We start from the raw sequence: 13,590 nt of genomic DNA, 5'->3' as shown, positions 1-13,590 counted from the left end.
GTGCTGGGTGATAAAGATTGTCTTTGGAACAGGTTCTGTAAAAAGTGATTACATATTATCAATATGAGGTTTTAAAGCATTAAAATACATTGGAATAGCTCTAAAGCAGTGGTCATGAGTTTGTCCTCCTTTAATTGGACAGAAATTAAAGTCATAGTATAAGGTCAAGAATTTTAGGACAAAGTTTAGATAAAAAAAAAGATGCCATTAATGAGAGGGGCTCTTTTGTATAGCTACATACGGTATATAAGACATATTTGGAACCAGTTATAATTGTAACTATTTTTACACAACCAAATTAAATAAACTAAAGTAAAAGATAACGTAGATATTATATGGCTACAACGGAACGGAACTATGTCAATAACAAATTGCAGAAAAGTGCTTTTAAACTTTTACAGGTTGCAACTTTGGCCACGCCCTGCTTAGTGATGTCACAACATGTAGTTTCACTGAGGATTTAAAGGAAAAACATCACTGAGCAGGATGTGGACAGGTGAGCAACACATGGAAGCGTGAATTCTTCAGGACAGATGCAGCTGCAGCTTTCTGAACTCCTCTCTGCGTTCCACACACAGATCCTCCAGCAGAGGGCACCGGAGCATGAGTTTCCACTCGGTGTCTGAGGAGAGAGAGAAAACAGAGGAGCTCTTTAGTTATTTTCCCTTTTCCTCTCAGTGTGTGTGGAGGATGGAGCTGGAGATCTGAACGGGGCAGCTGGAGTCTGACCCTCTTTCCCTCTGAGCCTTTCACCAAACTCCCTGATCTCTGAAGAGGAGTCTCTCCCCTGACATCCCAGCAGCACACCATGAAGACCTGGCTTGTGCTCTGCCTGGCACTGCTTTGGCTGGAGCTCCACAGTGGTGAGTAAGTCTCCACATCTGTCTCGTACATTTATGAGTGAATAAAACAACTGCTATTTTCATCACAAGATCTTGAGTGCATCTTGGGGGTGGTGGGAGGATTAGATAATCTAAACTTGTACAAATAGTGTGTGTGTGTGTGTGGGGGGGGGGCAGCAGTGTGTGTGATGGCCGTGGAATAGGAGGTGCTTTCACAAAGAAACAAATCTCATTCTCAGACATCAAAGGCAAACATTAGATTTTTGCATGATTTTGTCAGGAAGACAAAACGCCACCAGTGCCATATTTGAATTTTTCTTTACAATGCATGTGAGTTGCAAACGGTTGCTGAAGGGCTGCAATGCATGAACGTCCACGGGTTTCTGCAAAGTGTTTCTGCAGACCAAGTGAAAGCAGCTGGGTCTGAGGCACGCAACAGGCGTTTCTAATTAACTGGCCTTTACTGTTGACCTTTTTTTCTCCTCATTAATGCTGCACTGAAGAAGAAACCAACAATCCCTGAAAGTTTGTTTTTCCTCTCTGGCTTTCGGTGTTGTGTGCCCACTGAGAAAAGGAGACAGAAAGAAAGAAAGAAAGAAAGAAAGAAAGAGGCTTGGTTCTGTGGGTTCTGGACATTTTGTGCCAGGAACAAGGATTTCACACTTCCTGTTCAACTGTTGTCACAGCTGGGGGAAACACAAAGAGCAGCTCACTGTTCCCCACCAGTCTGACCCTCTGCTGTTTCAGCCAGGAGTCGGATCTGCTGATCCAGAGCAGTAACAGGAGATGTTTCTGAGTCTGACTTGTCTTTGTTTTCCTCATTATTATTTCTTGCCCCTGCCCCCTCCTTCTCCTCTTCCTGTGTGTATCCAGGTGACTGCCAACAAGTAAAGCGGAGAAAAGATGTAGGAGAGAACCGCATCAGGCCAGGGGGGAAACGGGTGAAGGTACGACAACCCAAACCTAAGGATGGAGGGGTGAGAGGCCAGTCCCTGCTCACCCAGGTCTTAGATAAAGGCCGCTTCCTTCGCCTGGGCCAGACCACCAACCTGCCTCCTGGGAGGAACATAGAGCTGCGCTGCAAAGGCAACAACATCGGGTGGTCGTACCCAACCTACCTGGACACCTTCAACGACTCGCGCCTCAGGTGCTTGAGCTGACAGCAGCTGTCTGTCTGCCATGCTGGATGAAGATGATGTGGATGTGAAGATCTGACATGTTGTTTCCTGTTCCCAGCATCAAGCAGAGTGACAAGTACAGTCAGCTGATCCTGACGTCCCCCTCTGCTGCTGACACAGGAGCCTACAGCTGCTGGGTGGTGGTGTGCGATGGGACAGAGTGTGAGAAGGACCACGACCGGGCCTACGTCTCATACATCTACTTCACAGGTCATGTTTGTATGTTTTTTAAATCAGTGAGGGATATAGTTAAAAGCTGCACCCACAATAAGCATCTCGAAGCTTGTGACATGTACAAACACAACATCCAGCAACCACAGCTTTGGTTTCAAACAACCAAGCTCTGATAGAGTCTCTGTACACCGTTAGAAGAAGAACTTTATTTGTCGCTGTAGGGATTTTTTCTATTTTTTTACTTTTTATTTTTTAATAGAAGAATAACTTTATTTGTCCCTGTAGGGAATTCTTCTGGTTTTTTTTTTACTTTTTATGTTTTTTTTAGAAGAAGAACTTTATTTGTGCCTGCAGGGATTTTTTTTTAATAGAAGAAGAACTTCCCCATAATTCCCCACAGGGAATTTGTTTGTTTGTTTTTAGAAGAAGAACAAGAACTTTATTTGTCCCCATGGGGAAATTGTTTTTCATTAATAATCAGCTGGTGAACACGGTGACACGCTAAAGAGCTAAGGAGCCAGATGTTTTTCTCATCGGTTGGTGGAGACCAAAATAGAGCTAAAACAAGATTTACCTGAGTCAGTATCAAACATGACAGATGAATGACAGTGTGACCCTGCGTTCACAGGTTGTGTAATTGGATACTACATGTAATACTTATGGTATGTCAACTCTATATGGTGATGATATGGAAGTGTTGTGCTTACAACAAGGAGTTATCAAATTAAAGTGCTCATCAGTTGACGCCTTTGGTTGGAATAAAAACATAGTAGAGCATGTGCATCTGTTTCTATGTAATGACTCACTCAGATATGTCTCCCTGAAAAGCTGTTCTGTATTAAACAGTGACTCAGCTGGCTGAGGTTTCATTCAGTGCTGTTTTTTGTTGTTTGTTTCATATCCACATTTTTAATTTGACACGATGCAAACACACACTACATCAACAGTCACTATTGTTTTAGAAAGTTAAGTTCTGCTCAGTCTTTTAGGAGAAAGACTAAGATTGAGATGATTTTACTCTGGAGGAAAAGACGTATGGCTCAATTTCATTTCAAAAAATGTTAGTCCTCCTGAGTTTCAGTTTTTTATTACAATGACAATAAAATAGTAATGATGTCTTGTTTTCTCTGAGCAGACAAAGACAACCTCTTCGTCCCTTCAGCCATCCACTTTGAGATCGTGTACCTGCGCCCAGACAGAGCTGCCGTGGTGCCCTGTCGCGTGACCGACCCGCTGGCCAAGGTCACCCTGCACAGAGAAGTCCCTGCAGAGGAGGTCACAGCCAACAGCACCACGGTGACCTATGACCCCACCAAGGGCTTTGTCCTGCAGAGCCCCACTCAAGATCTCCAGGGCGTCTACTACTGCAAGGCTGTGACCAGGGGCACCCCCCAGGTCTCCACAAAGTACCAGCTGCTCTACGTGGAGGGTAGGAGCACAGCAGTCACACAACATATCAATATGGTGATAAATACAGTGACACATTAAAGGGCTGCTCTGAGGGTTCTTAACTTCAACATCGAGCTTCATAAGTCACCTTGATGACCGAAAGTGCCAAGGAGCGCCATGAGAGGTGTTTTCACACAGCCATGAATCAAGTGGTGTGTACTCTGCTCCATCAGCTTCCAGGAAAAGCTAGTATTTCAGAGTTGTCAAAAGCCTCCTCACTCACTGGTGTGAACGTGGACACGTACCAGCTGAAATGGAAACACACAGTCTGGAGTTTACAGAACGGGGGGAGGAGGAATTTACTAAATGGAAAATTATGTGTGGTTTAGGTACAATGAAGCTGCCAGGGTATGTTTGACTGGCAGATGGAGAGAGAGAGAGAGAGAGAAAGAGGGAGGAGGTTTCCTGTAACTGTTGAAATCCCACAAATCAATCATCTATAAATCACATCGGTTTGTACACAAGCTTCTTGCCTTCATCAGCTCATATCAGAATAGTGACTCCTGACAGAGCGAGTGTGGATAGATGGACCACGCTCCATAAAGAAAGCAGATTATACATATTTCTTTTTTGTTTTCCTGCCTCGTGTCGACAGTTCCCAGCGGTCCACCGTTCGTGAGCTTAGAGGCGTCTCCAGAGTCTGTGAGAGGAGGAGAGAACGTCAACGTCACCTGCACCGTGCTGGGGGAGCCGGAGGTGGATGTCAACTTCACCTGGTCTTATCCTGGGCAGGTGAGTAAGAGGAGTAATGGGCCGATAATAACGAGATATCACCACCATCAATCAACTATGTGTCAGTGACGTGAGAGATTTAACATGTCAGCTCAGGTCATTGCTGGTATGACATCAGAATAACTGTATATAATGTCAGATAATTATCTGACATCAATTCTTGTCCACCATGGGGTCGGGAGGCTTCGGCCGCTCAGCTCCATTGCCACAGGAAATAAAATATTCCCGCCTTAAAACTCACCTTTTCAGACAGACATACTCCCTTTAATCTTGGGGCTAGAATGACCTCACTGTTGCACTTTATTGCTGTTGCTGTATGTTTATTATTATGTTTTATACTATTTCAATTGTTATGTTTTACACATTTTGTCTTTTACACAGTGACTTTGAGTGTCCTTAAAGGTGCCTATAAATAAAATGTATTATTATTATATTATCAACTGCTAAATAAATGATCAAATAATATATACAGTAACAGTAGCCATGTTTGTTTTAATTTGCAGGACCGTCGTCCAGTTCACATCTTAACTTCCTGGCGGCTGGTGAACAGGGGCATGGGCCACACCACGAGGGTCTCCCAAAGTGTCCTGACTGTAGAGGACATGGAGACCATTGACTTTGGAGACTACATCTGTAAAGCCAAAAACAAGCACGGGGAGACGATTCTGTCAATCAACATCATCTCCAAATAGTTCATCCAGCAGGCCCTGTGATATGTAATGGTTGATGTTGGAGTCTTTTGACATGTTTTTAAGAAACAGCTTTAACAGCCAACCAGAGAAATCAACATGTATATACATAAAACAGATGTATTTTTAGATTGAACATGGTAATAACAATAAAGATTTGCTAAGTACTTTACTAAAGTACTCATTCTGACTCATTTTGACATTTGAAACCATCAAGCTGCAGCTACATTTGATTTTTCAAAGGACCAGAGCAAGAGAAAAACAAGTACTTTTTATTGGAAGTTGATGTTCAGGAAATCTTACTGGATGACCTGATGATGCTCCCTCAGGCTCAAAGTTAAGAAAAGCAGATTCATTTTGTAGCAGGACAATGAGCTGGAACATGAATTGCAGTTATCTGAAGTCCAAAGAGGAGCGAGGAGTCATGACCTGCAGGGCTTTTCCACCAGTCAGCAGACCTCTAATCTACTCAACATCTCCTGGAAGATGTGATAAGAGAAAAGCCCAAACTGTTGCTTGCTTTGTGTGATTTTCTGCAGGAGTCTGTTTTTTAACACAGATTCATTGTCTGCAGAGAAATTGTGGATTTAATCCATTTTAGCAAGCAGGGAGCAAAGTAGGTGCTATACTCAACTAACTATACTATACTATACTTGAAATAACAGACACCAATTTAAATGTTGTACCTGGAGATGAATGTTTTTTGGTTTTTGGTGGTGGTGTCATTATGGCTGAAGAAACATCAGACCACACTGACCGCTACATTTAAATGACATAATGATGCTGGAGAGGAGCTGCAGCCTTCAGAGACCTGGTCTGGTTTTGCAGCATGTCATGAGGAGGGTCTGGTTTAAAGCTGAGCAGTGTGCAGGGCTGACATCCTAATGTGCTCCGTATGTGGAATGTGATTTGCAGTCCCAGAACTTATTTTGGTCCAGTGTAACAATTGCTGCAGTTCACAGTTTAGTTGTCGATTATTACGATTCTGAAAATACTTAAAAGCTTAAGGATATGAAGGTTTGCGCTGGACTGATGGTAATTATTCCATGGAGGTAAAACCTGCTGAGGCCAAGAGTTTCAGTCCTAGGAAAAACTGAATTTTTGAAACGGTAAGCAGGTAGGGTTTCTTCTGAATTAATAAATAAAATATGTGAACAAGAGTAACAAATGCTGACACTCACCATTTCACAGCTGTTCAACTTAAGGTTTAATAAAAGATTTTATTTAATTGCATATTTTAAACAGGGTCAACACACCAATAATATCAATTCCACACAAAATACTCTGAGACATTTCCAAGATGCAGTGTCTCCGAAATGTACAAGCAAGGCTTCTTCTGGTCAAGACCCCAAATTTAAAGCTGCATTAGGAGGAGGGTTCAGTGAGGGGTGATTGACACGACTCAAACACATGCACAAAGACTCGGATTGGTCCCTTAGTCAAACAAACGTGAAAAACAAAACATGTTCGAGGCCAGAGATGATACGGTGCACAAATCCAACAGAAGCAACATATTTAAAAGCAAAATATGCCCTGAGGCGGGATCTGTTTTGTAGCTATTCTGAATTCAGACTTTCCATGGCTGTGGTCTCCAGAGACACAAAGAAGCCCTCTCTCACCCTGCAGGGCAGCATCTGCACATGTGTGTACACATAGATGCATGTGTGTATTTTTTTATACTGCATATAATGTGTCTGTCTGTCTGTGTGTGTGTGTCTGTATGAGTGTGTCTGTGTGTGCGTGCGTGCACTCAGCTTCAGGAACAACAAGCCTCTGCCAACAACTACAAGTAACAAAAATAGTGTTTCATTAGATACAAGTCCTGAGATTTCCTTTTCCCTCATCCATAGTTTCAGATGTGAAAGGCGAAGAACAAGGTGGCCTTGCTTGTTAAGTGCGTCTGTGCAACATATTTTTTCTTACAGTCTGTAGCGTCCCTGTACAATAAGTGTTTAAAGTCCATCCATTCTTGAAGGAGCCAAGGTCAGACTGCTGTGTTGCAAAGAGGAAACAAACATGGCTCCATATTCGAGAAGGATAACTCAAACATCAGGGTCTGCTTCCTAGAAGCAGGGGCCCATCGTTATCTGGGGGAGACTGGGGGGCTAGAGAAGACACCGGAGCTGCGAGGTGACTGGAGGCTGAAGGAGTGAGAGGGGGAGGTGGAGCTGGGGGACTTGCGGGGGCTGCTCAGGTCTCCGTTATGGAGCTTCCACAGCAGCTCCTCGTTCTCCATGGACAAGCGCTTGTTCACCTTGGACTCCTTCTGCAGAGACTCATGCAGCACGGCCTGCTCTGTGGACAGTTGTCTGTGGTGCATCAACACAAATGACTAGTTAGAAACGATCTGGAGCATGAATATTCACACAGAGAGAAATTCAACCACTCAGCTTACTGTCTCATGTGCAGTATATTGCTAATTATTTAAATAAAGATATACAGATTAGGATTACATAGCCTAAAAGCACAAGGCTGGTGATGGAGCCTCCTGGTGCATGGAGTTCTTCCTGATTCCATCCTGTCTGTCTTACTGGTCCCTGTTCTTAAGGAGAAGGCTGGAAGGCTAAACAGCATGGACAATTACAGGCCTATTGCCCTTGCCAGTATACTGTCTAAGGTGCTGGAAAGGATCATTTTAAATAGGATAGAAATGTATGTATTAACTACTGACAATCAATTTGGGTTCAAGAGAAAACATAGTACTGACCTATGCATTTTTGCATTAAAAGAGATAGTTGCTAAGTACCAAAGTCAAAACTCCTCTGTGTTTCTTTGTTTTATTGACGCCTCTAAGGCATTCGATAGGATTAATCATGCCAAACTATTTGTTAAATTGCTTGAGAGAAATGTTCCTAAATATATTGTTAGAGTTCTCATATACTGGTATGCTCAGCAATCATTTCAGGTCAAGTGGGATGATGCTGTCTCTGCTCCTTTTCATGTGAGTAATGGGGTCCGGCAAGGAGGCATTTTATCTCCTTTTCTTTTTAATGTTTATATTGATGATTTGTCAAAACAATTGAATGAATGTAAAACAGGCTGTATTGTGGGAAACCAAGTTGTCAACCATCTCATGTATGCTGATGACCTTGTTGTACTCTGTCCATATACTGCAGGATTACAACAAATGCTAAGAATATGTACACAATATGGCAGAGAATTTGACATTAACTATAATGCTAAAAAAAGTAAGGCCATGGTAGTGAGATCTAGGGAGGACAGGAAATCGTCCTTTCCTACTTTTTATCTCTCTGATGGATCCTTAGAAATGACGAAGGAACTAAAATATCTTGGCCATGTCTTTTCTGATGATCTCAGAGATGACAGTGACATCCGTCGTCAGTGCTGTAAAATATATGCACAGGCCAATATGCTGTTAAGAAAATTTTCTGTGTGTTCTGTTGATGTCAAATGTGCTCTGTTCAGGGCCTATGTCACCCCCCTGTATACAGCTCATCTCTGGTCTTCCTACAGAGTGAAAAGTATGCAGAGGCTAAAGGTGGCTTATAATGACGCCATGAGGTTGTTGCTACGTGTTCCTAGGTGGCACAGTGCTAGCCAGTTATTTGTATCTTCTAATGTACCAACTTGTCCGGCATTGTTGCGTAAGCTGATGTTCAATTTCATGTGTCGTTTGGACCTATCTGATAACTGTGTTATCAAGGCCTTAACCTGCCCCATGATGGGATATCGGCTCACATCCAGGCTTCGCAAGCACTGGCACAATAATTTGCACCGTTTCTTTTAAACTAACAATGACAAATTACTGTATTTTATATTAATTGTTTGGTTGTCTGTCTACTTGGTTTTGTCTTGCATGTTAAGTGTGTATGTGTATGAGAGTGGACCACTTTTTCGAGTCCATAATAAAGATTATTATTATATACAGTATTCAGTTATTATCAACAAATCCCATTAAAACAAAACCTGAATCTCTCTCAATTACTTAAAAAAAATACAGAGTTATTTCCTTAAACCACTGAACATGGTACACTGAAGTAAAGGTACACTGAAATAAATGTTATTCATGGTAGAGCATTGGAACCGCTTGCTTTGAAGGTGATGGCTTGTGTGAAACACTTGTAGCATGGGTTTAGACGATAGCTTTATAAACAATAAGGATGACGCAGCCATTCAAGGGTTCATTGGGGCACAATGAACTGAGACAGATGGTTTCCATCACTTTGTAAACTCTTACCTTGACAGTGCAGCATGTCTTTCCATGCGGGCTTTGAGGTCCTCATTCTCCTGCTGGACTTTCTTAAGGTTCTCATCCAACTTCACATTTTTCTCCACCTGGGGAAAAAACTGAATGATTGACAGATCCAAGTGTTTTTTTTTAAACAATCATTTTCATGTGCCTCTGTTTTTACCAGTTTGTCTATCTCCATCAGCTTCTTCTCCTGCTGATGGAGCTGCTTGTTTTTGATATCCAGCACCACTTTGAGGCTCTCTAGCTCCTGCTCCAGATACAGGGTGTGAGGGTCCTTCTGCCAGGACAAACAAATAGAGTCAGGATGTGGGCATTAATACAGTGACAACAAGTCTCATAAATGTCATGTGACCAGAACTCCAGAAGCACACAACAGAGGGCGCCGTTCATCCCTTACAAAATATTCACTGCTCAAAAGGAACAACTGTGGATGTAATTTACAATGGCTCAAGGTATAACCATGCAGATGATGTGTTCTGTATAAAACATGGTGTTTACTACCCCTCGTACTCTGCACATGGTCAGTGTGCAACACTGATCTGTTGCTAACGCTGCTCTCCTCATTTATCTAAGAAGAGCTGATGTGCAGTGGCAGGGTTACATGAGGCAGTTACCTTAATTACTCTACTGTGCCAGGCCACAATGCTGAGTACATGTGGCAGCCACTTAACACTGATGAGCAGTGGCAGCCACCCTGCACCACAGCACTATGGGAAAACTGAACCGTACAGTGTTGTAGCTAAGACAGAGATGACACTGAAGAATGGTTAATGGTTGATTGACTTAACACTAAGAAAACTATGAGTTGCCTAAAATCGAGTCCCTCAAGAAAACATGTACTATGTTTGCCTCTGTTGATGATCCATCTTTCTGGTAATCATTGGCCATTTCATGGATTTCCCACCTTTTGTGCCCGGGGGCTAAACAACACTGGAGTCATGAGATGTTTCTAAAGTGGAGTGCTGCTAAAATAAGCACACAGATAAGAGTACCTGACTCTTTTCGGCCAGCACTCTCCTCTTGTTCTCCTCTGCCGTTAGCTTCTCTATCAGGGCATTGTTCTCCACAGTCAGTTCTTGGATCTGTCCCTGTGAACGCACGCATAGAATAAAGTTTTACTCACTAGTTTATCAAATTATGAGTTAACCTCGTTATACGAAAAGGGGAAAAGTGGTGATCTTACAGTTAGAGCAGCTTCTGAATCTTTTAAAGTTTTGTCCAGAGACTGCAGCTCCTCATTGTGAACTTTCCTGAGCTCTGAAACATTAACAGGGATTGTCACATTAGAAAAACCATTTGAAAACTAAATGTACGACCGAGGGTCAGGTTTAATCACAGTTTCATATTACGATGAAATAAAACAATTCTATACAGTGCATGCTGAGCTTTCTCAGCTTGAGTCTGTTTCAAATCTAAAAATAAAAAGCAGCTTCAGATAACGGATGTAGTCTGTGCCAGTGCTGTCCACTCACCTTCCAGTGACATTTCATACTGCTGTTTGACACACTGCAGTTGTTCTGTGTGGCTGCTCTGTAGCTCCAGCTTGATGGCTTCATGATTGGCTTTAAGCTCTCTCATCTTTAAAGAGAACACCATATATTTAATATAATTTTTTAACACAGCATTACTTGTCATGTGGCATCACCAGGCTCTGCCCTGCAATTAGATGTTTTGCTGACATTTTCTCCAGAAACACAAATTGTGTTGAAATTCAAACAACGTGATGTGAAGACTGTTACATAACTTATTAACAAATGCCTGTGATTCGAATAAACACTGGCATCAGGGGCCTTACACTAAACAGTTTTCCCATTGCCTGAAGAATTGAATGAATGGGGGATCATCAGAGGCAATAGTGAAGCTTGGTGCATACATAATTTAAATAAATCACACAGAATCTGAAAGAAAAGTAGTGCACTGACAAACCTGCTGTTCCATGAGAGTTTTGCACTTATCAGCCTCCTCCTGGTAGGTGAGGTGGACCTTGTCCCACTCGGCCTGGTAGAAGGCCTGTAACCTCTGCTCCAGCTCCGCCGCATCCTTCTGGTGCTGTTCCTGCAGTTTCTGCAGTGCATCCTCCAGAGAAACACGCACCTCCTCTTTCTCCTTCTCCAAACGCTCAGAAGAATGGATGGAGCAAACTGGTAATAAAACAGAGAGATGGCATTTTATCTTGCTGAAATTACCACAGGATATTTGCATGAAGTTCAGTGAGTAACTGCAGCTGTGTAGACTCGGTATTATTCATTAAAAAAAGGTCAGAGGCAAAAGTGTATTAGTAACCGCTTGAGTAAGAAATCTGATATATTCACTGAGGATCGCCTGTTTAGCAAAGTTGTCCTTGATGTAAATGTGCGACACCAATGCTCTCCTAAAAGGAATGGAAAAACTGACTTTCAAGGGGAGGTGCCTCTTGCACTTAACCACAACTACACTGCAGTTATTTATAGACAGATGAAGATGTAGTCTCTATTCTTTCACACCATCTCAAATTAGTGGCATAGGTGACAGACTTCTTAAATCAGACTTTCTTCTCCTTTCCACAGATGGTGTCATTTTCAAACTTGTGCAACTAGTGGCTTTTGTTTTTGTTCTGTAAACCAGCCTCATTATTTCCCAACTGTTTCCACTGTGTTATCCTAAAAAATGACTGGTGCAATAGCTGCAATATTGTGTTTCAAAACTAGTCACCTTTAGTCCATATGAGGATTTCCTCCATCAGCCTCAAATACCACATGCTGCATTTGAAATCTGTTTATCTCTAATGCCTAACACTTTTGTCACAAACAATTCGTCTAAAATTGTGTTATGCATTTTTAATGATGAATATTGTTGTCACCATCTGCATATAAATGAAAATGCCAGGCTCTCCAGACAGTACACATCTAAATGAGCTACTGAGCTACAATGTGAAGGAATAACATTGCACTGCAGGAGCATAAAGATTCACCTTAGGCAGAGTGGAATAACAGCCACAGCTTCAGAAACAGAGGCCAAACTAACATAGGGACTATCTATCATGCTTTGGCATGTACGGCTCAACAAACGGAGCCCGGCATTCCGCAACCATGTGTAACAGAGATCTGCTCATATGAGGCCTTCTAGTCCAAATCCACCCTACAAAAACACCTCATGGCTCATGCAGTATGGAAAACCAGGACCCAGCTAATCTAATGTTAGCTGCACTTTGGCCCACTGTTAGCAGGGTGACAGGATTTGGAAACGTAACATAATGCGGATGCTGAAAAAAGCAGATCCCTAGTTGTAATTTTATGTGTGAGGAATGATAACAAACTGGGTGTGGTTGAGCCGTACTTTTGGCTGTACTCCAGGCCTTGAATTTATTGCTGTATGTGGAGTGAGATCACTAGGGAAGCAGGCAGGAACACAGTCTGAAGACAGAATAAACTAAAGATGGATTTTAAAGAATGCCTCTTGTCTGCCAAACATATTTTACTACGTATAATACAAAAGGTTGGTGTGAGGACAGCGTAGATCTCGTGGAGCTGCCTGAAGTGAAGAATGTGTTATAGCGCAGATATAACAGTGCTCAGCATATAAGAGCAGTCATGTGGAAGTCCCAAGACTGTAAAACAGGGGGAGGAGTCACAATACTACTGCTGCCTTAAGTAACAGGGATGAAAGCTGCTGTGAGTGCATGGTTGAGCGTGCATGTGCCTGTGTGTTACAGGCTATTCTGTGTGACAGTCCTTGGGCTTGACATAAAACATGGGTCGTTATCTCTAAGCCTTCACCAGACCTCAGGTGGTGTGGCATTCCACTAGTGAGAGCCCCTCCTGTGTGGGATCAGAGGTCAGACTGACACTCCCTGGGGAACAGACCAGCACCATTTACTCAGCAACAATTAAAACACACGGGCCATGTCATATAGGTATGGTTTTCAGCAGACAAAGCAATTTCACAAGAGGGGGAAGCCACGGGGAATATTTTATGAGGCGAGTGAAAGCAAACGAGAGAAAGTGCAAATACCTGCAAATAGAAAGGATGATATCTCATTCATGAATTGACTGAATTGATTTTGACACCACTTACATTAAATCAAACCATAACACTTCCCAGTCTTAGGCAGCACTCTGGTTTTTACCATTTCATTAGAATCAAATAAAGATCACATGTCTTATCAAATTTTTTTGTACTGGACAGCATGACTGCCAGTCCGGAGGAATTTCTGCAATGTAATGGATGATTAAATTCACCAGTGTGGAATAACGCCTAACATCTGCTCTAAACGTCAACAATAAGGCACCAATGACTCAGATAAATGATTGCCTCAGATCATAGCAACCCAAAAA

At 42.4% G+C, this 13,590-nt stretch overlaps 2 protein-coding genes across 6 annotated transcripts in view; one reads left to right on the top strand and one right to left on the bottom strand.

Annotated features, from left to right (window-relative positions):
- The first annotated feature begins 676 nt into the window (after positions 1 to 676).
- On the top strand, positions 677 to 5,231 carry pdgfrl (platelet-derived growth factor receptor-like). Its single transcript, XM_085788442.1, has 6 exons — positions 677 to 863; positions 1,716 to 1,989; positions 2,079 to 2,230; positions 3,330 to 3,623; positions 4,239 to 4,375; positions 4,879 to 5,231. The coding sequence occupies exons 1-6, from the start codon at positions 809 to 811 to the stop codon at positions 5,065 to 5,067; spliced, it is 1,101 nt and encodes a 366-aa protein (XP_085644568.1). The 5' UTR covers positions 677 to 808; the 3' UTR covers positions 5,068 to 5,231.
- A 1,532-nt stretch (positions 5,232 to 6,763) lies between these two features.
- Positions 6,764 to 13,590, bottom strand: part of mtus1a (microtubule associated tumor suppressor 1a) — a 30,146-nt gene continuing 23,319 nt past the window's right edge. For all 5 annotated transcript variants that reach the window (XM_085788438.1, XM_085788440.1, XM_085788437.1 and 2 more), the window contains 7 exons: positions 11,204 to 11,418; positions 10,750 to 10,855; positions 10,461 to 10,534; positions 10,270 to 10,365; positions 9,438 to 9,554; positions 9,263 to 9,360; positions 6,764 to 7,373 (listed from right to left, as the gene is read on the bottom strand). In XM_085788438.1, the coding sequence (XP_085644564.1) occupies positions 7,148 to 7,373; positions 9,263 to 9,360; positions 9,438 to 9,554; positions 10,270 to 10,365; positions 10,461 to 10,534; positions 10,750 to 10,855; positions 11,204 to 11,418 (932 nt within the window). In that variant the 3' untranslated portion in view covers positions 6,764 to 7,147. The remainder of the gene's footprint in view (positions 7,374 to 9,262; positions 9,361 to 9,437; positions 9,555 to 10,269; positions 10,366 to 10,460; positions 10,535 to 10,749; positions 10,856 to 11,203; positions 11,419 to 13,590) is intronic.

Source organism: Trachurus japonicus, chromosome 10, assembly GCF_045865225.1.
Source record: "Trachurus japonicus isolate A0001 chromosome 10, Traja_1.0".
NCBI classification, from domain to species: domain Eukaryota; kingdom Metazoa; phylum Chordata; class Actinopteri; order Carangiformes; family Carangidae; genus Trachurus; species Trachurus japonicus.
The sequence above is the reverse complement of the archived record's forward strand: the minus strand, read 5'-3'. Positions and strand labels throughout refer to the sequence as shown.

Coding starts and splice junctions, on each gene's coding strand:
- pdgfrl (XM_085788442.1), top strand. CDS start 809: ATGAAGACCTGGCTTGTGCTCTGCCTGGCACTGCTTTGGCTGGAGCTC. Junction 2,231..3,329: donor CTCATACATCTACTTCACAG/GTCATGTTTGTA, acceptor TTCTCTGAGCAG/ACAAAGACAACCTCTTCGTC. Junction 4,376..4,878: donor CCTGGTCTTATCCTGGGCAG/GTGAGTAAGAGG, acceptor TTTAATTTGCAG/GACCGTCGTCCAGTTCACAT.